Source organism: Mycteria americana, chromosome 7 (assembly GCF_035582795.1).
Source record: "Mycteria americana isolate JAX WOST 10 ecotype Jacksonville Zoo and Gardens chromosome 7, USCA_MyAme_1.0, whole genome shotgun sequence".
In the NCBI taxonomy this organism is placed as follows: domain Eukaryota; kingdom Metazoa; phylum Chordata; class Aves; order Ciconiiformes; family Ciconiidae; genus Mycteria; species Mycteria americana.
Window position 1 is genome coordinate 68,021,137 of NC_134371.1, and position 22,235 is coordinate 68,043,371.

General features: G+C 42.7%; 1 protein-coding gene across 1 annotated transcript in view; it reads right to left on the bottom strand.

Moving 5' to 3' along the window:
* JAK1 (Janus kinase 1) overlaps positions 1-22,235 on the bottom strand; it is a 67,274-nt gene that overhangs the window by 1,828 nt on the left and 43,211 nt on the right. Inside the window, exons 5-24 of the mRNA XM_075508917.1 lie at positions 21,526-21,679; positions 18,624-18,787; positions 17,703-18,045; positions 15,997-16,170; positions 15,058-15,215; positions 14,214-14,337; positions 12,467-12,653; positions 10,356-10,462; positions 8,954-9,100; positions 8,047-8,134; positions 7,363-7,490; positions 6,836-6,971; positions 6,236-6,387; positions 4,918-5,068; positions 4,067-4,161; positions 3,696-3,888; positions 2,938-3,062; positions 2,009-2,181; positions 1,472-1,589; positions 986-1,096 (exon numbers count right to left, since the gene is read on the bottom strand). Coding sequence (XP_075365032.1) covers positions 986-1,096; positions 1,472-1,589; positions 2,009-2,181; positions 2,938-3,062; positions 3,696-3,888; positions 4,067-4,161; positions 4,918-5,068; positions 6,236-6,387; positions 6,836-6,971; positions 7,363-7,490; positions 8,047-8,134; positions 8,954-9,100; positions 10,356-10,462; positions 12,467-12,653; positions 14,214-14,337; positions 15,058-15,215; positions 15,997-16,170; positions 17,703-18,045; positions 18,624-18,787; positions 21,526-21,679 — 3,028 coding nt within the window. The remainder of the gene's footprint in view (positions 1-985; positions 1,097-1,471; positions 1,590-2,008; positions 2,182-2,937; positions 3,063-3,695; positions 3,889-4,066; positions 4,162-4,917; positions 5,069-6,235; positions 6,388-6,835; positions 6,972-7,362; positions 7,491-8,046; positions 8,135-8,953; positions 9,101-10,355; positions 10,463-12,466; positions 12,654-14,213; positions 14,338-15,057; positions 15,216-15,996; positions 16,171-17,702; positions 18,046-18,623; positions 18,788-21,525; positions 21,680-22,235) is intronic.

Genomic DNA, 22,235 nt, shown 5'->3' on the forward strand with positions numbered 1-22,235 from the left:
CAGGAAATATAATGGAGCAGATGCTCACTACTATGAAATGAAGAACACTGGCAGAAACAGGCCTCCGATTTTGATCAGAATTAGCAAGTATCTGTTACCAGTGGCGTTTTTTGTTTAAGTAGAGGTTTATGTTTGTCTGACAGGGCAAACGGTTGATGCAGTGGTAGCGTAGACAGCCGAAAACAAGGCAACAGCTTCATCACCGTTTCAGGAGCGCGTGTTTTATCACAATGGCTGCTGTGTACCTCTCCCCTTGACGAGGGGCCGGGCACCCACAGCCTGCTTCACCTCTAAACGCCGTACCGGTTCAGGCACCAGGAGCCTGCGGGAGAGCAGGACAGGCAGCTCCTTCTTAGCTCTGCTCTGACCTTCCGCTGCAGAGTCACCCAGCTCCGCAGCGCAGGGCTCAGGTCCCGCACATGCCGCTCACCTCCCCGGCCCTGCGAGGCCCAGTAGCGGCTGCCTGCCCTGCGCTGAGCCACACGCAGACAAATATCCTGCCCCTCGCCTCCCTACAGCCTTCTCTTGCGGCTCTGGCGGAGGCTGTGGGTCTACAGCCCGTCCCCAGGGCAGAGTTGGGCGGTGTCCTGGCTCCTCCGAGGGCAGAAGACAGGCTGCGCGTCAGGTCTGCCAACCGAGACCCTGCTGCGGTGCTTCTTGATCTGGGTTGCTGTGCACCCAGGAACTCCGTATTTCAAAAATCAGAAGGATTCTCAAAATTTTACAGGGATCCAGATGCTAAAGCAAAGATCTTAACCCCTCTGAAGGGATGTCATGAACTTGGGAATGTCAATGTCAAAAAAACATTTTAAAATAATGCCTAAAAAATTTGGAAGTGCCTTTCTAATAGCGTACCTGAAGCGCTTCCTACCAAGCTTAGCCAGGCCTATTCAACCATCAACCACCAAAGAACGTGTGGTGCTTTTGCTGCTAATTTAGTGTCAAAGGAGGGACACCGTTATCAAAGTGTAGGTGCATCCATTACCTCCTCTGGGCAGTTGGGTGGACGCGGCAAACGCTTTTCTTCTTGCAAGACACGCACCAGCCGTGCTACCGTCATCTGTCCCTGCGTGGGGCCGATCATTTTCAAGAACTCCTGTGAAAAGAGCAGGAGTCAGCTGCGCATCCTCTTACCCTGCACAAATCCAGGCCGTTTCAATTTGACATTAAGATGACATTTGAATCTCAAAATGAAAATGGAACAGTAGATACTTATCGTACAGATACCGTGTACCATATGTTCACATTAGAAAACAGTAACATTTACAAATAGAGTTTCCTCGCCAGGACATGCAGTCACCACAACTTATCTCTGTACAGGGTCTTTAGTGAAAGACAACCATGAGGGTTGTTTTCCTAAGATAAAGAGATTCATTCCACTTCTTGTTTCCAAAAATAATAAAATTAAAAAAAAAAAAAAAAAAAGCTGATTTAAGCAGCTTGAGCAGCAATTTCTTTCACAACCACTTACTGCCATGGGACTGGACTCCGAATCACAGTAGGTAAGCAGTTCATACAGCGTCACCCCAAACGACCAGACATCTGAGGCGATGTAAAATTTACTCTGAAGCAAGCACTCTGGAGCATACCTGCGGACACAACATGGCAGCGTTAAACTTTATTCAGAGCTGCAGAGCTCTACTCGTACACGCATGACTCAGATGCATTTAAAGTAAGCCAGCTAAAGATGCGCGGTCTGCATTTGTAGAGTCCTTGTACGTAAATTCATGTGCCCACAGGGCTTGGGATGCCACAGAAGTAGTAAATAAGGTACAGCGGTTACACAGCAAGTCACTGTGAAACTAAAGGAGACCAAAACTAAAAACAAGACCGTGGGAAAAAGGATGATTGAGTGCAGGAATAAATAAAGAGCGCAAGAGTAGGTAAGTTTAGGCCTCTTATCAAAACAGGAAAAATCTTCAGGATGCCTAAAAGCCTAAATCCACAGGAGCAGACAAGTTATGCCGCTGCGCAGTCTGGTTAAGGAAAATGAGTTATAAGTTATTACCAAAAAACAGGGCTGTCGAGGTCGTCTTTGACGGTGTAGTACTCCTTATCGGTCTCGATTGCTTTGGTGAGACCAAAGTCGCCAATCTTCACTCTGTTCTCGCTTTCAACAAGGACGTTTCTTGCTGCTAAGTCACGGTGCACGTACTGACAGGAGCCCAAATAGTCCATTCCCTGAGAGACAAGAAAGCCTTTTATGCTTGTTTCTCCAATACTTTAATCACTGTTTTTCTCCAACTTCCCCTTCAAACGCTCCCTTGCTCCTGCACTAGTACTCTATCCAGCTTTCCCCTGACAGGTTCTCCGACTGTTGGCACTTTCCAGGGTCCTTTTCGACACCCCCCCCTTAAACTCGGCCTTTGGGTTCCTCACCTGTTGAGACTGCTGTTTCCGCTTTGTGCTTTTTGATCTTCAGCTGAGCAGCCACCATCTTCAGACCCTTCTCTCCACACCAACTGTTCCTTCGTGTGCTGCTAAAACTGAGTGTCTCTCTACGCTTCTTATAAGTGCCCGGTCCACCATAACCACAAAACCACAGTCTCCTGCCAAAAGCACGTTGCTTCACACGGCCTGATTGCACTCGCATCTCTTCCTCACTTTAGACTTGCACGCTGCTCCTTCCTGTTCCCAACACACCCTTTCTAAGTGCTGTCCTCCCTCCTAATACTTCAAATTCTGCAGCAGGAACAACTTCTCGCAGTAAACTTTTATGCAAGGGAACCTGGTAATTACTCCCTTGCTGATCTTTGTGCCAGTAGCACCTGAAGCACGGGAGAGACCGCTTTAGGATTCAGGTCCTTGGGGACAAAGCAAGGAGAATGGGTTTGTTCATAAAGCAAGCCTCTCCTCCCTTCCCCCCCTCCTCTATTAAATTAAATATTAAACTAATCAAACAGAAGAGCTGCAGGAAGGCTCTGGTGCCAGGCTCACCTTGCAGATCTGAACCGCGTATCTGAGCAGCTGTTTGAGATTGATTTTGTTCTTGTTCCGGGGGAGATACTCCTTTAGGCTCCCAGAAGGAAGAAATTCCATGATGAGCTTGATCCCACTTCCTCCTAAAAACAGAGCGTGTGTTTAATTTGCAGACACGTGACCCTTCTCATGTCATTAACACCAATAACTTTTGCACAAGCCCACAGCACTGGTAGCATTTGTAACGGTATCGCATGACCATGGCCAGACTATGGGCTAACTCCCATTATCAGTCACTGTACCAATCCAGAGGAGAATCTGTAGCAGGCAGGACAGTTACTGAACTTAAAAGTACTTAAAGTGTTTAATATTGGCTTAAAGCAATCACTACTGCAAATGCAAATATATAAGACAACAGAGCTCTTCTCTATTAATAACGTAAGCTGCTAATAACGACCTCTGGGGTTACGGGGTTATGACCCGGCTGCAATGGGCAGCTCGCTCCTGGAACACAGATACCACCAGCCTGCCCGGGTGCTCATTTTCTGAATGGATTTGGTGAGAACGTCAACCACGTTGCTCACATCCAGGTTAACCAGGCACAAAAATGAGCAGGAGGAGGACTTCAGAGACAAATTGCTACTTTTTCCACAAAGAAAGAGATCTAAACCCCTAAGATTGAACTAAGACCGTTTTGCTTTTTAAAACGCTTTGTTTTTAAAGGAAAACCCTTATACTTTTAGCGTATACTTTTAATATTCTACGTGAAGATTTACCGTCTTCTGTGCAAATTCCCTTATATTTGACGATGTTCTCATGATAAAGATTCCTCAAGATTTCTATTTCCTTCTTGAGATCGGCGATGTGATTCCCTCCACTCTCTGGCTTTAGAGATTTAACTGCCACTTGCTCCCCTGTATTGTCACCTTCTGGGTCATATCTGCAGAGTTCAACCTTGCCAAAGTGGCCCTAATTGTAAAAGAAAAGATAGCGTTATTTAACACACCGCTCACTATCTGCAGTGTCACTGATGCGCTGTTTTAGGCATTTACGATTCACATCTTCCTGTTGTGACACAAGAAGGCGCACACAGACAGCTGTATACACACACACGCTTGTCTGTGTTCTGTATCTGACGTTCTCTTACCTCGCCCAAATCACGGATTCTTTTCAAGAATCGTTTTTCAAAGAGTGTGGGATCGACCTCTGTAACGGGCTTCTTCTCCGAGACGATATCGGGATCTGGGAGTGGAAAAAAAAGTCCCAGGTCAGACAGATTCCCACAGGGACATCTTGGTCTTGACACTTCAAGGCATCCTTGCTCAATTCCACTCTGCTGCCGGGAATGCGTTTCTATCCCTACTGTCACAACTTTTCTTATTTAAACCCTGCCTACTTCTTGACAGGGAATTCCTTCCATTTGTACGTGCCAGTCTATCACTTGCTGATCTTCCTCACTTTGTGGGTTGCTCACTGGGTCTTCTTCCAGATTCTCATTCAGTTTTCTCTCAACATACTTCCCACCCTGTTGTAGTTATTCAGCTTCTATGATTATTTATACTAGGTATGGGACATCAAGTTTTGCCCTTAATTGATCATCTGTTAGTTGTTCTGTAGTAACGTCAACGTAAGATGAACCAGGAACCAGAGTTATCTATGTTAATGCTCTGATTCGGTCAAGAGAGTCCGGTGGAAATCTCGTGGAGCTCAAAGATCGTCTTGAAACTAACGTAAGCTGTTGTATAAAATACGGACCATCAAATGAAATGGCAGTAACACCAACACGGCTTAAACCCCACATTCAGTACGAATTAAACACTCGCATCCTATTTGCGCTCATCTATAGAAAGGGCTGTTTCCATTGTCGTAGGGACGCGACACACTCCTGCCAATACAACCGCAGACATGCAAGAATGCTGCTGGAAGGTGCCCGACTTAGCCAAATAAACCAGCCTTCCTTATCCCTCCCTCCAGCCGATACGCAAAACCAGGCCTTACTTTGTTCCTCCAGTTTGTTGATGTCTCTCATGATTGCGCGGAAGAAGGGTCTCTGGTGGGGGTCGTAGTTCATGCACTGTTTCATCAGGTCAGCGAGTTCCTTGCACGACGGCGTTGCCAACACAAAATGCCCCTCGTAGAACCTCTCCTTCTGTAAGGTGCAAATGGAAACTCCTGCATGAATTTTAGCTTTTAACTTAATAAACCCACGTTCTACAGCAGAAGATGTGACCGTTAGATCCTTAACTCATTGTGAACTTTTACTTAACTTTGCCAAGGAAATCCTCCTTTCCAGCAGTAACTCTAACCCATCTCCTACCAGTAGAGAATTATTATTGTGCTGAATCTGGTGTAGTTTGGAGCAACCGCTTAAAACACACGAAGTTTCTAAAACGTGCAGAAGATTTCACCTTTCAGAAGTTATTTTTCTGCCAGGTTTGCCATGTTACTTATGCACCGGGACAAACGGCCGAGTGGAAATGCTTGTCAAGGAAACAACGCGATACTGGCTGCTCTTCACAAGCCCTGAGAAGGTACCAGCTTCAGGGCAGGTGGGACGAGGGTGGGTTCATGCATTTTCTAAGCTCTGCAGAGCTACCCCAGCTGCCTGCCACACGCAGGAAGCGGACTGTAGCCAGGGCAGCAAGTTCCCTTTGGCTACCTCCTGTTAAAACAACTTGGGCAGTGACTCAAGTACTCAGTCATTTCCTTCAGACGAGCAGCAGCTGCCTTGCTCCATCGCCTTCCCAACACAGCTAAACTTCAAGAGAAAAAAAGCACATTTGGAACATATGCTGAGGGACTCCGGCAGTGATGAATAGAAACTGCCAGCAGTAAGGCAGAACAAGATTAATTTAATTTTTTTATTATTATTATTATTATTTTATTTTAGTTTTCAGAGTGAACAATAATGGTGTCCCACAGGAGACTAGTTCTGAACCAATGTCCAAAAGAAACGAGCAAGAACAGAAGAACCTAGCTGCTTTTAAGCAGAACCTCTGTCAGTTTATAACTGGGCATAGGGGTTAGAAAGGGACGGGTGTGAGAGCATCAGAAGTTCTGTTTAATTCTTACTATGCTGAGTTTTGAAAATCCCCAGCAAGGTCAGGTTGAAGCAATAATCAGCAATTTTCGTAGTAAGGACAAGAATTCCGGCTGCAACCTGTGGCAATTGAGATGGATCAGCCCCTTATCAAGTCCAGCTGAGCTGGTTTTCATGTAAGTTGAAAGCAACTCAAATTGGGTATGGAAACGGAAGTGCCAAAGAGGAGGTAGCTGAGATGTCAAGGTAACGTAGGTTTATGTAACGTAGTTTTACCTCTGCTAACGTCTTGTCTTTCAGTGGTATTTCTCCATTATAGCAGATTTCCCACAGCGTTGTACCAAAACTCCACTTATCTGCTGCAACGCTTAAATTTTTGGAGTCTTCAACACATTCGGGTGCAATCCAGGGGATTCGCTCAACGCATTCTTAGATAAAACACGGAATCAAAGCATTTTGGAGTTAATATCGAAGGACTAAAAAACCAGCCTTCTAACTTCGTTATTCTTGTCTAACAGCTGCTTAACTAAAATAAACTAAAGCTGCAGTATTTGTCCACTTTCAGGGAAATCTTGATTCTCAAATCCCTGTTCTCAGAGGGATGTTTCTGTGGCTTTTACAAGCTCGTGCCTTGAGCCATCCAGAAACTGAGATTCCTTCTATACTACCTCACTAGACGTAACGTGACTTTTTAAGAGAGATGAATACAACAAGCACCCACCGTCAGCAACACTCCTTCACTTCCATGTCGTTTTCAGATTCATGGAAGCCGATTACTTCTATTCTAGAGCCAGTTCTAGCTGGTATAAATGATTTTTTTTTTCCTTTCCCCTTCCCCACCACACTGACGAGAGAAATCCGATTCCTGTACCATACCTTGTCTGGACAGCACAGTTATTGGTATTCCTGGGTCGCTCAGCTTTATGAAAGGACCATATTCAGTGTCAATTCCCTCTCTTGCCAGCAGGATGTTTTTAGTACACACATTTCCATGTACCAAATCCTTATCCTCCTACAGTAAGGGAGGAAAAGGATATAGTGAGTCCAGTCAGCTAGCAAAGCTCTGCAAGTGCTCTAACATACCTATAGCATAGGGGATCACTGTAAAATACTCCAAGCTGGAATCCAAAAATACAACTTGGAAGAAATTATCCTAGAGAAAAACAGGGAAGGCAGGAGCAGGGAAACATACTGTTCACACTTAAGCGTTTGTATCTGTAGAGCTGATGCATTTTGGAAAAAAGACCGACATTATATTCCTTTTTCACAAAGAGCATTAATTGCTCATTGCACGGTCCCACTACCTGAGAAAGGAAATTCATTAGTTACTAATGCACATGAAACCTCCGCAGCGTTAGATTTTAGCAGCTATAGACGATGCTTTTGCCAAGATGCCTTCTTACCAAGTAGCTTAGTGCACTTGCAAGTTGCTTGGCAACTTTGAATTTCCAAGGAGTTGTCAGAACTTCACTCTTCCGATGCATGAACAGATCCAGAGGCCCAAATTCAACAAACTCTTCAACCATGATATCTACAAAGTCAGGTGCATAAAGTCAGTATTGCAATAACCAGTGTCTGGAGTAATCTAATAAGCCTGTTACCATCTTTCCGCCCCCCCAGGCAAGCTGGTTTCAATATGTCTTTGTATCACCTTCCTCAAAGTTTATTTTGGTCCTCAAGAGTCCAAATTAAAAGGCTGAGAAGAGTGGCTTTGTGTAGTAAATGAACAGTAAACCTGGAAAAAAGCATTTTGAAGACCACAGGGCAGAGCCTTCCCAGGGAAATAACTTCTGCCAGAAGGCTGGTTTGGATTGCCACTACCACTATCACTCTGGCATTCCAACCTCAAGGAATCGTCCTGTTAGGCACTTACTCAAAGACAGCATTGGAAGGGGAAGCTTGTTAGTAGAAAGCACTTTGTGTCTGCCTTGTTGTTGCAATTCCACTTCTGTCTGCACTGAAAAATCAAGAGCCAAAAGCTGCTAACCCCATCTCCCCCTCTGCTAGCACTGAACTGAATGGCTGCCCTGTCCCTACCAAGCCTGCTGCTTAAGCGTGCTGCCCAGAGAGAGGTTCCCCAAACTCACTTTCTACATCACGGACGCAGACTCCATGGAGGAGGACAATGTGCTTGTGAGACACCTGCCTCATCATGCTTGCTGTTTCAAAGAATGCCTGTTAGGAAGTGGAAGAGGTTAGCCATTAAACTGCTGGTCATCGCGGCAGTCATCCAAGTGTTTAACAAATACAGAGCATCAAGGAACAAAAACATTTGGAAAAGATTACTGTGTCTTCCAGTACCATAAAGGGTCACCAATGGTAGGGATGTGCCATCCCGCTGTAGTAATGGGGCAGTGGAGTGCTGTCAGAGATGTGGTGGTGGTCACTAGGTCACGTAAGCAACCAGTGCTCTCCCCTGCACTCTCGCAGACATGCGTACGCTAGGTCTTAGCATCCCCCGTGTGACGCACTGGCCTCTCTTACTAGATGATTAAGCAAAATGCAGATCAAGCAACTTGCCTGTGGCCATGTCGATGACAGAACTGGTGATGGACTCGCAGCCCAACGCACAAGGCGGAGGTAATTTCTGGTAGGCAGCAGTCCCCTCACTCTACTCCACGGCTCTCAACTGACACAGTTGCAAGACCGTGGGTATGGGTATGGGTATGACGATGCATTTCATACCACAGAAAGGTCTGGGTCTGTTTTCCTCGCGCTTATGGTCTGCGTGCGTGCAGGCTGGAAGTGAGCACTGGCATGTTCCAGCCAGAGCCGATGCTGCTGCCCGTCTAATGAGATCAGCTTATCAAGTATCTCAAAAGTGCTGGTCAATGATGAATTTGACTGCCTAAAATGGCGAGTTATACCTTCAGCATTTTCCCATTCCCCTACTATATACACAACCCCTTTTTTAAAGGCTTTTCATAGTTAACCATGTCCAATACTGTGAGACCCAGTGTTTGTACTACAACAGACAAAAAGGAAAACGCTTACCAAAGAAATGTCTCTGTGGCTGGGGTCCAAGACTTTGAGGAGGACTTTAATCTCTTTTTCATTTTGATATCCTTCATTCTCGTCATCTCTGTAGTTGAGAATCCCTGAGTAAATCTGTGTTCTCGTCCCTCTTCCAAGATGTTCGCCCTAAGACGTGACACACCATATATTTTTCAAACCAGGACATGAAGCAAACAAGTGCAGATTTACATAAATACTTAAATCTGCACTCTATTCTGCCTCTCCAAGTAGAGAGCGGACTTAGCCCTCCACTTGCTCTAGCTACATACAGACTTAAAATTATTACAGCGGGAAACCCATGACAGCGTGTTATTTGCTTTAGTAGTCTCTCTGAGCGTACTCACCACTGTAAACTCATTTGAAATTAAAGGGTTATTACATCTCCATTAACATCAAACAGGTTCAGTGTGATGTAACGGTATTAGACTAAACACCAAATGAATAAATAATAACTGGCCTCTTATTTACAATAAGCTGCTATTGAGGCAACCTTTAATGTGTTTCCAAAAGTTAAAGGAAGTAATATTTCAATGGAACACTTTGTTTGGGAAAGCAATTTCCTCCTAAATAACAGAGGATTCCGCCTTGGGATATTTTTGCAGGAAGTCTGCATGCTGACTGTAAATATACCAATCAAAAAACAATTAACACAATTTATATCTGTCCTCCCCGGTCAGTGATGCAATTTAAAAAAAAAAATACACAAAACTTTTTATTTAACTGAAGAAGCTAACTGCATGATTTAAGAGCTCAGGTCTTTTAGAAACATTAAATGTGATTTGTGCATTCAAGCCACTGGGTGTTTTTTTGAAGTTCATTCAGGTCACCTGCATCACTAACTGCAAACAACTGTCAGAAAAGTTGGAAACATAGGTGCTAAATCAGTTTGGAACACAAAATTTTGAATGCTAAGACTCTTCAGAGCTTTTGAATATTTCACCCTTTTTTTAATTGTAGGATATTATCTTAAACCTCAAGTTGCCTGTTTCTCTGGTATGTCAGGCTTTAAAAGCTACAGCCACATTTAGCAATAAACCAGCTGGGAAGAGCAGCTCTTAAGACTTCCATGATTTTTTAAGAATGACTTTAGAAGCACCTCTTCCCACCGACACTAGAAAATTGCTCAAATATCAGTTTGATTTCTAGTGAAAGGCATTACTTCCAAGCTTGCTCTTCTTCTTCCACACAAGAACCTATAAACATTTAGATTCTGCAATAAGAGGCTTTAATACAAATAAAGATTCAAATGAAGTTTTGCTGAGGAGAAATGGGAGTGGAAGAACCAGCCAGAATGGGGTGATTTTATATTACTTAACCGGGTACGGTGGGCTGTCACACTTCTTTGATTGGAAGAGAGAAACACAGCTCAGCAGCTATCTACCTGCACGATTTCTTCCTTGAGGATTCGATGGAAACTCAGCTGCCCTAGGTGATAAACGGGCTGCCATTCCTGCGCCTTCTTGGTCGCAACTAGCAAGTTGGAGATTTCTGGAAGGCAAGGAGAGAAAATAGTCTTTAAGACTTTTCAAAGCTAACTGCATTCACCCTTCTCAGTCAATAACATCATTGTATACGCTCACTGCAAGGTAAATCCCCAAATGAATGAGGAGGAGGGAGAAAAGAAGAAACTTTGACTTAACTTCTGCTCAAGTCATTTCTACTCTGTCATTCAACAGAGAATTCACTACAGGAGAGCTACATATTTTATATTATATACACAATCTTACTATTAGCTATATTGGGGCTGATATTAAGAAACTGATAGTGTTTACTGCACAGAGAAATACCCGGGACTGAAAGAGGCAATTCCTCTGCTGTACTTTAAGTAAAATAACACACACTCCCTCCTGCCAACAGGTACATCTCCTTTCCAGTGTGCAGATGGGTAAGGGGTAGCTGGAATCTCATTTCCTCTCTTACCTCCTTGAAAATGTCTTGCTCTCTGGGAAACGCTAACAGGCTGTTTACAGAGCACTAGAATTAAATTGGGGAATGGGAAATGAACAGAAGGAAAAGACTCAAAAGCCCGGTGCTTCCTCCCCCCTGCTTCTGGTCAGGGAGAGGCATGGTTAGATACAAAAGTCTTGCACATGAATTTTGTCTTCCTGTGTTTGACAGCAGGCATTATTTATTACGATATGATGGTTTTAGATGTCTGCGTGCATGTGGCCTTCCCATTACTGGGAGCAAAACAAGTGTGCCGGGGCTAAACCGTGATCTGGCACTCTGAAAACAATCAGTAATGAACCATACACTGGAAAAACTGCTTCTGCTGAACTTCTCTGAGAATAACCAATTAAATAGACAGATTCAAAAAGAAGAAAAAAAGAAGAAAAAAAAAACAGGGAAGAGACAGAACAGGGAACAGCACAGATAATGCACTGGATCCCAGCGTAACTAATGCCAATGAGAAGCTGAAGTGGGCAGTCAATTCCTTGACCTGTTTTATTTTATTCCAAATACAGCTGTGAAAATGTAATCAAAATGTCAAAATGTTTAATCTCTCCGTGCTCCAGACAATTACCAATGTTCTTCAAAGCACTGATAAGCTCAGTGTCTATCTACAGAGTACTCTCCTCTAAAACTGTCAGAACAAGCAGGTAATTAATGTAGCTGAGTTATTCCCCTTATTCTAACAGGAAACCATTATCTGATCAACACAGTCATGCCACTGTGTTTCCTCTTTCATACAAAATTCAGCTGCAAGACACTTGGAGTTTATAGCAAACAGTTTTAGTAAGTGTTGGCATTAACAGTTTAACAAATGCACGATTGTCCCAGCCCTCTAAAATCTGACCTCACAGATGGATCTACTGACTGCAAGGCTGTTCTGCTTGCTAACAGTTGCGGGCCAAGCCTTCCCTGCTGCTTCACGAAGATTAACAGAGTAAACAACAGCTCATGATGAGAGCAAACAAGCTTCCAACCAGAGGCTGCCACACAACCACTGCAGGTTGCACCTCTGCTAGAGGAACGCAATGTGATGCATGGGGGCACTGCCTGGCATACGTGACTCAGTGGAGCAAGGGAAGAACCTTATATGGTCCCTGCTTCGCCGCAGCATTGCAGCCCATGACTCTGAGTCAGCTGTGACATTTTCTTTTTAAACAAATCTAGAGTTCCACCTCTGCCATCGATACTGCAGGGCCAGCTGTTTAGGTGCAAAAAGGGAAACCAGAACTTTTCTCACTGTCATTTGAAAAGTTCACACAAACAAGGCTCATGAGAAGCACCAGCCCCTGAGCATCCCTGTGCTGAGCTTGTAATATTAAAAGGAAACCGTAAACCTTGTTCACAGTGCTTCCTTTTGCTTGTTGACACGACTCCTCCTCCACGGAGAAGGAAGAAAGTTTATATATAATTTTTTTAAGTGACAAAAGAGCTTCATACAAGAATACGGAACAAACCAAAGACCCTAAGAATGCTTCCTATTTCTGGAGTTTGTTTTCTTTCAACAACAAAGTTCGTTGCTTCTCTTAAAGGACAGATTACCTCTTGGTTTTGGCTGGCAGCACCTCTTCAGTGTAAAGCTTATGTTGTCTGTTCGAAGTATTTGTCCTTTCAGGTGATCCATCAGCTCTTTTAAGGATGAGAAAGACTTGTTTGAACCATGTAAGAAGTACCCGCCTTTCTTCACCTCAATCTGGAAGTTCTTGTACTGGACTGAATTATTTATCATCTGCCATTAGGGGGAGAGGGGAAAAAAAGAAAGCAAAACACCAATCATTAAAGTGAAAGAATGTTTGTAAAGCCATAAAAGCTCCCCAAAAGCCTTTGAAATTAATGTAGGACCAGTTAATCACTTGCTCCTAAGCTAGGGTCCTCTAATCAAACTCCAACGAAGTAGAAAAAGGCCCTAAAATTCCTATAACCTTCAGTCCCAGGAAGGCTCATAACAATAGAGTGGAAGAAGAGCAACATAGAGATGCAATCATCTAACCAGTCCAATTACAGCTTCTGTGTTTTGCAGAGCCTGAGAGCATGCAGAAGCCCTGAGCCTTCAGGAGGAATTTTCTCTTCACTTGGTCAAGAATTGCAGAATCTGGACCATGGTTTCAAAATCTCAACTTAAAAATAGCAAAACTCCCTTTCACAACCCAGATTGTTCAACAAGTGAAACAAGATTTCAGGCTGTTGTTCAAACCTCCCAGTTTCATTCAGAGGTTTGGGGGAAGAATGACTGAACTTTTGTACTCCTCTATCTCAAGCCCGTGCCCTTTCAAGTTCTACCCTCTACTCCTGCTTCCTCACCTCTCCCATACTGCAGCTTTGCGTCACCTCTCTCTTTCCTCTCTAAGCCTCGCAATGAGGTTGAATGGTTTCCAAGACAAAATTCATTTCTTGTTTCAATGCTTCAGTTGCCCGGTCTATTAGAAGACAGTGTTGATCATATAGTTTTTTTGCAAATGTCTACAGAAGATGAACCAAATATCAATGCTAAGAGATTACTATTATTTCCAAGAGGTTTTTTTCATCATTTTGTTGTTTCTTGTTTCAAATGTCCCTTCCTGACCTCATCAGTGATTCTATCAATATTTTTTTCTAAGAGAAGGAAAACACTTTATATACTTTTATGCTATTACTATTCTTGTGCGAACACTTTAAACACCTTCCCAAAACGAGCAAGTCAGCTGCAGACTTCCGACTGAGGTCAGTAAAATTCAAACTTCTGTGCAGTTGCTGCAATCTTCTTTTCTACTTCTAACTGGTTCTCTCACCTATCCCACCTCATGAGCTTTTACTTATCACTCATCTTTCACAAAATATGTTCCACCAGCTAACTGTGTTTATGTCCCCTTCTGTGGTACTCTACACAGAAAGGCAACTGTCCTCATGCACTATTCTTTTACAGTGTGTCCGTAGAAATACATTCATATAATTAAATCCATCTTCAAGAAACATTAGGTAAGTTGCAGTGACAAATTCTGTATGTCATTCTCACAGTGTATGAGTTTAAAAAGCTTAATTTCAATCATGCTCATGCACAGTTTTATTGCTCTGAATGGAAATGTTCTGGATGTAATGAATCATACTTGTAGATACAGCATATTTGTAGTGATAGCACAGGATTCCAGAGAAAACGAAGCTACGAGTACAGGTATCTACCGTCTGCTGCATCAGCTATCAAAGATAAGAGCGTCTGCCCTAAAGAACATAAATATATCACCATGGATTACAGGGAGCCGCTAGTCTTTAGCTCATTATCAGATTACTGCTGGGAATGCCACACCTGACGTACCTCTGAGCCTTCAAAACAAGTCACTGTCATGAGAATGTGGTTAAAGTTTGTGCAGCTCCATCTCAACACATACATTCCTGCTTCGTTCCCTTCCTGTCGCAGTTTGTTGATGGCATATTCCGTGCTGAAAGAGTCAATGTACAAATAAGGAAAACCAACAAATGAGCAGTTGCATCCAAAATCTATTATTAGTAAAAACACAGGAGAGTGATTCTATATTTGGAACAAAAATGTATAACAACAACTTAGAAATATTTATATTATTAAAACATGATTTAATTGTGTGCATTAGACACACTCACATTTAGCTGCAAAAGAGCAAGGGAAGAAAGTCTTACTAAGCTCTTAGCGTGCTTAATGGGGAAGTTCCACATCCAACACAGCGTGCCCGTGAGCTCTCAGTTTTCTATATATTGATCTTCAAACATAAAAGGAAAAGCCAAAAAGGTGGGCAGAAGGGAAAATAATTGCTTTAGCTATTTAAAAAAACCAAAGGCTTTGTGCCTCCTTCCAAGGACTCCCAGGATCAGTGTAGGTATAGTTCAACTTTGTTTACCTAAAATATTCCCATCTGTTCAGCTGACAATGATCTTTATAGCTATTAGTGAAGTAAGCCTCAAAATACTCCTATAGTGAGGAAACACTGGTTTTATAGATGAGTAAGTTGGTGTGGAGAGAAACAGTGATATTTTTTCCATATAATCATTAGAAAAAAATAAGTTGTACAACCTTTTGTTAACTAACAACCTTCCAAATGTCAGATTTCCTCAAGGCACTCAATATCCAGCAGTACTAGACAACTAATTATTCAAGTGGAAAAACTAAAATCAAACGTTTTACTAACCAAATAGGTCCATGGCATCCATTTTTTATGTTGTGCTCAATCAGTGGAGGAGCCACATCTGTGCAGAGGTAATGGTGGGCATCTGCTGTAAGTCTGAAGTACCCGTCTATCAACGATGCAAACGACAGGGCCTCATCATGTGAGGACAGTTTTAATTCCTACCACAAAAATATATTTTAGTCAAGAATTCTTACAGTTCTGTTAAAACATTTCAGGAGTGTTTTAATATCCAGCAATTTTTGCACAGAGTGGCTAAAAAATTGTCCAGAAACCTATGACAGAAAACCATACATATTTAGGGAGCCAATACTGACCATTCTCTATCCTCCCCACTCATTACTGGCTAGAAACTTCCACTCCCCAGCGTGACTTATATTCTGCTGTAATCCTCCGTCAGATCTGTAAGGCAAACTCTTGTGCCAACCTTTGTGAAATGCCAGAAATTCAGGACTGGGACAGTCATGCTGGATTTGAAGCCAAAGGCACTCTGGCAGCTCCTTTCCAAATTCTAACAGCTGGCAGCCCACAGCACAAAGAACTGGGTACCTATACACCAACTCTCCTCTGCCTCCATCCCAGGTCCCCCCTGCATTTGTCTCCTCTCCCTCTGCCATCCTTGCTGAGCTCCTCTCTCTTCACGCTGCTTTTGGCTCTCCAGGCTGTACCGAGGAAGGCCACAGGCTGAGAAGCGTATCAAGGAGGCCACCAGGCACTGGTGGTATGCAGTAACAAGTGCAGAGAAACAACTGTGCTCACCAACTTGCTGCTCTTCTAACTAGCACTTTTGCCTTTGTACAGTCTTGAGGACAGCATATTTAACTGTTATTTAAGAGTCCCATTAGAAAATGTTCCTCAAGAAGGTTGTCACCTGTTGCTCAACACCACTGTGTCACTATAGCTTCCCCCGGGAGGGAAACCTATCCAAGGTTTGGTTCTTACCATTCTTTTGTTATCCTGCTTGTTAATGCTGACTGTAGACTCCTTGATGACAATGTGGGTGATTTCAGGAAAATAGGAAAAATTGTTCCATGAGTCTCGAATTTTGTGTTTTTCTTCATCCTTTTTGGTTTTGCCATCAGATTTTTTCTTCTTCTCTTTCTCTGTCTGTACAGACTGCAAATATATTTTGGATAAAAGTATACTAATAAAAACATATTTTCTTTTAGCACAGTGTTTTTACTCTAGAACAAAAATTAATGACAAATTAATATTCCACAGCTACTTAATTCTTGAATGCTTTTTGCACTGAATTATGAATTCATTTACACATTCAGTCTATCTGTATAGCAAGGATATACTTCTATCAAGAGTTGTCCATGAGGCAGTTTTCATGAGGATGAAAGCAAGGAGTCATCGGCTAGGCGACTTACCTCTCTCTTGGTATGCTAGGAATAATTTTAGTAGCAGTATAGGGCTGAAAGGGTTCTACTGAAATTTCTAAATTATGTACTTGAAATACTCTCTCAGAGCTCAGCCCAAAAGCAAGGGCCACATTATTCTCGCACCGCATGCCTGAACTGCCGACAGCAGATGAAATTCTGCATGCAGACCACAACGAAGCTGAGCATCTTACAGGTCAAAAATTATTGAAAATTATTAGTAACTACTTATTTTAAAAAGATAAATGTTCAGGCTGAGCAAAGCTTCCTGCTAGTCACAGAAAGATTCTCACTGAGATGAAAGTCTTTGGTTTAGGCATTTAAATAAATACAATCTATAAATCAGCAGAAACAGGAGCCTTACAAGAAACAGGCTGCACTTCTTGCAAGCTTTTCTGCTCAAATATCAGTACCTCCTTCCCTCCCCCTCCATTAATATCATCATTTAAAACAGAAATTCTCCATCAAAGATAGAGATAGTTAGGTTACATCGAAATGGAGTGAAGCACAATACTTCCTATGCTACAAAAGATAGCTATCACTAGGGTTCTCATCACTGGGGGGAACTGAGGCAAGCAAAAACAGGTCAGTTTGTTCAAGTATTGTATGTGGAGAAAAACTGTCATAACCTCTTAAAACCTAGAGCATATTTAATATTTATTGCACACAAAGTACAGAAGAGGTTAAGCAAAGTGACCTCAATTAGCAGCACTGAAACAAGGAACAACATATAAAATATCACTGATGTGAGAAAGCTTAGCTTTAATGTCACTATATTTTAAATTATTCATGAAAAGTCTATGAGTATGAGCAAACACAGCACCTGGGGTGCCATATATAGAAAAAGCATCAACAGACTTTGATATCAAGACAGAGCACCAAACCGTAAGGGCCTCCACAGACATTAATCTTTCAAGACACGTGTCTGGTCTGGCAGATGTAGTACAGTCTTTACTTTTCCCGGTGAATTTTCCTGGTGAACAGGTTGCCCACAGAGGTTGTGCGGAGTCCATCCTTGGAAGTTTTTAAGACCAGAATGGATAAAGCCCTGAGCAACCTGGTCTGATCTCAAAGCTAACCCTGAACAGGGCATTGAACTACAGACCTCCTGAGGTCCCTTCCAACCTGCATAATCCTAAAATCCTATGAAAGAAGTCCTTTCAATAAAAAGCTGATCTGCAGTGTCTGAAGATCATGCCCATTTTTTAACCGTTGTTATGCCCCCAAAAGCAATCCTCTAATTCCCATTTATCAAGGGATACTTACATTTGGCTTGAGCCTCCACTGAATGCCATTGTTTCCTGTTACGATGACTTCATATAGTGGGAGGATCTCATTGTCTCCACAATTAAATCTATTTATTTCATTCTCGGATGAAATCAGCAAAAACGAAGTCTCAAAAATTTCTGCTCCATAATGTTTAGTCAAGGTCTCCATTGTTGATAAGTATTTAACTTTCAGATCACGTGTAGACACACTGCTGTCGCAAATGGTTTTGTTGTTAAACTCTTTAAGGAAATGCTTGAAAACATTATTTATCCGAATCCTGGTTAAGAAATTCCGCTGTCTGATAGTCTTGTTCAAAGTTTCGGGAATATAATGCTTATAACTAGAAGGAAAAACAATGCTATGAGTTAATACCGTTGTCTCTTAAACTTTTAATTCTCTAAAATGTGCAACTGCCTTACTTTGAAAGTTACAGAGAACAAGATGCAGTAAACCACTGTGCAGTTGGTACTGTAGCAATGGTTTACAGCATTAGTAGCCAACAGGAATTCAAATAATAACTTTATCTGAAAGCTTTTTAGTCAGATGGATACAGCCCATTCAAATCAATAACAATTTATTCTGACAGTTTTGTCATTAGGTTGCCACTTAACAACACTGCTGGTTCTGAACCCACTAACCCAGAACCCTGAATTTACAGCAAGTCAATCAGTACCCGACACATCAGTATGCATCAGTATAGCTGCATAGATTTCAAATACTCTCCAGGCAAGAAAAAAAATCAGGTTTTCTAATATGTAGCCCTATTGACAAGATTAGGACAAGATATCCACTTGGCAATAGTAGTGTTGGAGCTTGTAACTCCTGTACAGTCAGATCCTGGCAGGTAAAATGCTTAAAATCCCTTCTGAAGAGAAGTGCAGCAGACCCAACAGTGACAAAGAAGTTATCCCAACTTACCTGATATCTTTGGGAAGCTCTGGAAGCTTCACATTTTTCTTGATGGCATAGTGAGAGATTGCAAGGACAGCCATCCCCAGACATTCATTTTCAATTTCATGAACCTCTTGATCATTTTTAGGGTCACGGATTGGTGCCAGGCCTTTCACTAAGTCATACTGACCCTTAACAGGAAACAAAAAAACAAAAGCTACCAGAGTTGGGATTTGTCATAGTTTATCTATGAGCAACCAATATGTCGCAAGATCACAGGCTCTCCTCGAGAGTCACCCAAAACTGAAAGCCAGGACAGGAAGAGGTAGGGGAAGAAGGGAAGAGCTGTGCAATAGATGCAGTCTTCTCTCAGACCAGCGAAACAGAAACACAGGCAAGCACTAGCCACCCCACAAACCCTGCCTATTTGAGAAGAAACACCGATATTTGTGCCTGACAGAAGTCTTTTAAAATGGCAGTTTGTGGAACAGGTGGAATCACCACGTGGATTGCCAGAGCACATCCATCTCGCACACAGTCCACAGCACTGTGGCTTTCACCAAAAACGTGTGTAGACACCCGTAGAACACCTGCACTGCTCAGACACTTCCAAAACCCCTGTGCCCTTCTTTTATACATTAGCCCACCAAAAATTCACTTTTTTTTGTAATTAACTAAAGAAAGCACCACCCCTGTCCCCTTCTAGTACCATCATGATTTTTTTTTTCTGGTACACAATAAATACTTTGCGTCTCTGCTTTATCTCTGCCTTTCATCACCCAGTGTCTCTCTGAACCCCATGGGCTCAGCCTCTAAGCCACATCTCAAAGACAAGATCGCAAACTCTGTGGCCACTGCCTTGCTCTGGGACACTCTGAAAAATATTTGGTTACCAAAGAGCACATTCTGTTGCCTTATACTAGCATTAGTGTTTTTCTGTTTGGCTTTTTTTTTTTTTTAAATGTTATTACCCAAAAGTGAAATTCTGCTTAACACAATATTATCTTACAATATTCATTAGGGTCCCTACTCATTCCACAACTTAAAAGGTGTTTTCATTTTTTCTGCTGGCACTCAAAAAAGAAGGAAAAAAAAGGACTAAAAACAGTTTTGCAGCATGTTTTCAAACAGTGATTTTGCAAAGTTGCATACAGGTACACAGGAATGTTCATACAAAACAAAGGGTAAGTTAGTTTGATTACGCAGAAAAAAATATTTGCTTCTTTTACTACTTTAGAATGCAAGTGGTACCATTAAAATGCACACATAGCTGTGGCTAACTTGGTATTTTCTTCTATTGTGGTTTCACAACAAAACAGCAAGTATTCACTGGAGCAGCTTCATGCTGTCTCTTTTCTGAAGGACAGAACCATATTTCAAAATCTGCAGTAATTATACTCAGAATTAACAGTAAACATGTTTTCCTCCAGTGCATTTAAATTGCTTGTTTCACAAGCCTTCATCAACTTCAAACTTCTCATTTCTTTGGCGAAACCAGACAGTTTCTCATTTGCAAAATCATTGGTGTGTATATGAACTTTTTTGTACAAGAGCACAAGCTTTCTGAAATAGGGACCCTGCCTACTTGCCACGTCCAGCACGTACCGCCAACAAGTGGGAGGCACAACAGAAGGAAAGAAAAACTGCATGTAAGCAGGTTGTGTGACAGTGGCGTCAGCAGCCCATGTTTTAACACCACACAGTAAAAGACGACTCATTAACAGGACACCATATTGTCAATTTTAATACTGCTACTGTTCATCTATAGGAATATAGATCTCAAAGTCATTATGTGCAAATGTTTTGCAAAAGAAAAGGTGATAGCATTTATATCCAAAAATATTCAATATTTTAAAAAGTATGCTATAAAAATATAGCCCTTTTTGGACTGCGAGATAGACAGTTTCTTTACGTGGTCTGCACAGGGGTAGATTGTTCCTCATGTAGCAAATTCCCTCCACCACACAGAATTATGAAGAAAACACTTATCAATACTACCAGGTAAGGTTACAGGTACTTTAGAAGTCTGAATGACCTATTTGACCTATTGACCTATTTAAATGAGGTTTAACAAGGCCAAGTGCAAGGTCCTGCACTTGGGCCACAGCAACCCCATGCAACGCTACAGGCTTGGGGAAGAGTGGCTGGAAAGCTGCCTGGCAGAGAAGGACCTGGGGGTGTTGGTTGACAGCCACCTGAATATGAGCCAGCAGTGTGCCCAGGCGGCCAAGAAGGCCAATGGCATCCTGGCTTGTATCAAAAATAGCGTGGCCAGCAGGACTAGGGAAGTGATTGTGCCCCTGTACTCGGCACTGGTGAGGCCGCACCTCAAATACTGTGTTCAGTTTTGGGCCCCCCACTACAAGAGGGATATTGAGGTGCTGGAGCATGTACAGAGAAGGGCAACGGAGCTGGGGAAGGGTCTGGAGCACAAGGCTGATGGGGAGCGGCTGAGGGACCTGGGGTTGTACAGCCTGGAGAAAAGGAGGCTGAGGGGAGACCTCATCGCTCTCTACAGCTGCCTGAAAGGAGGGTGTAGAGAGGTGGGGGTCGGTCTCTTCTCCCAGGTAACAAGTGATAGGACGAGAGGAAATGGCCTCAAGTTGCACCAGGGGAGGTTTAGACTGGATATTAGGAAATTTTTCTTCACCGAGAAGGTTATCAAGCATTGGAACAGGCTGCCCAGGGAAGTGGTTGAGTCGCCATCCCTGGAGGTATTTAAAGGACGTTTGGATGAGGTGCTTAGAGACGTGGTGTAGTGGTGGTTTTGGCAGTGTTAGGTTTATGGTTGGACTCGATGATCTTAAAGGTCTTTTCCAACCTATATGATTCTGTGATTCTGTGAAATAGGTCTTTAAAGCAGCTTCTACCGGATCAAATAGTTTTTGTGTGACTACAATGGCAGAGATACTTGCAAGCAACCTCTTACCTGTGCAAAGATGTATTCTAATGAGTTTGCATCAAGTATAGGGGTTCCTTCTGGTGCCAGCTTCTTCTCGTAAGAGTTCTTTGCCTTCCTTGGTGAATGCCTCCACACTGAGGGTTCGTTTTCACTAGTCCCATGCCAGTTTGTAAAGTAGTATCTTGCAAGAAAAGAGGAATAAAATTTAAAAACTTTTTGGGAAATCCTCCATTTACATTAGATACATAATTTAAACTTTTAAAAGAAAACCAGTTACAAGTCAAAATCCATCAATCTTCCACCCTGAGGTTGCAACTTAAAGTGGCCTACTGCTGAAACCACATGCCTGGCCTGAGCAACTGGGGAAAAATGGTGTATTAGTCAAAGGTCTTCAGCATTTCCACTCAACAGGATCTCACTCTTAACTCACAATACCATGCCTGACTGCCTGTCACATCCCTGCGCAGTCCACTGAACAAGAAGCCGCCGCTCAGATGACAATTATGTTTCCATCACCTCTGACACTGCTTGAGCAGTGTAAGAGAGTGTAATGCTTCTACTGTGCAATGGTTGGCATTTGCATTCCAAGACAAAATGGCTCATCTAAAGGGCTAACAAGACTTCAGACCTCCTCCTCTATAGGCACCGTAGCAATGCACAGGACAGAACTGCCGTGCGTACCTCCCCCGCGGCCGGAGCGGGAAGCAGTGCTATGCTTCGCTCCCTGGAATTTCTGC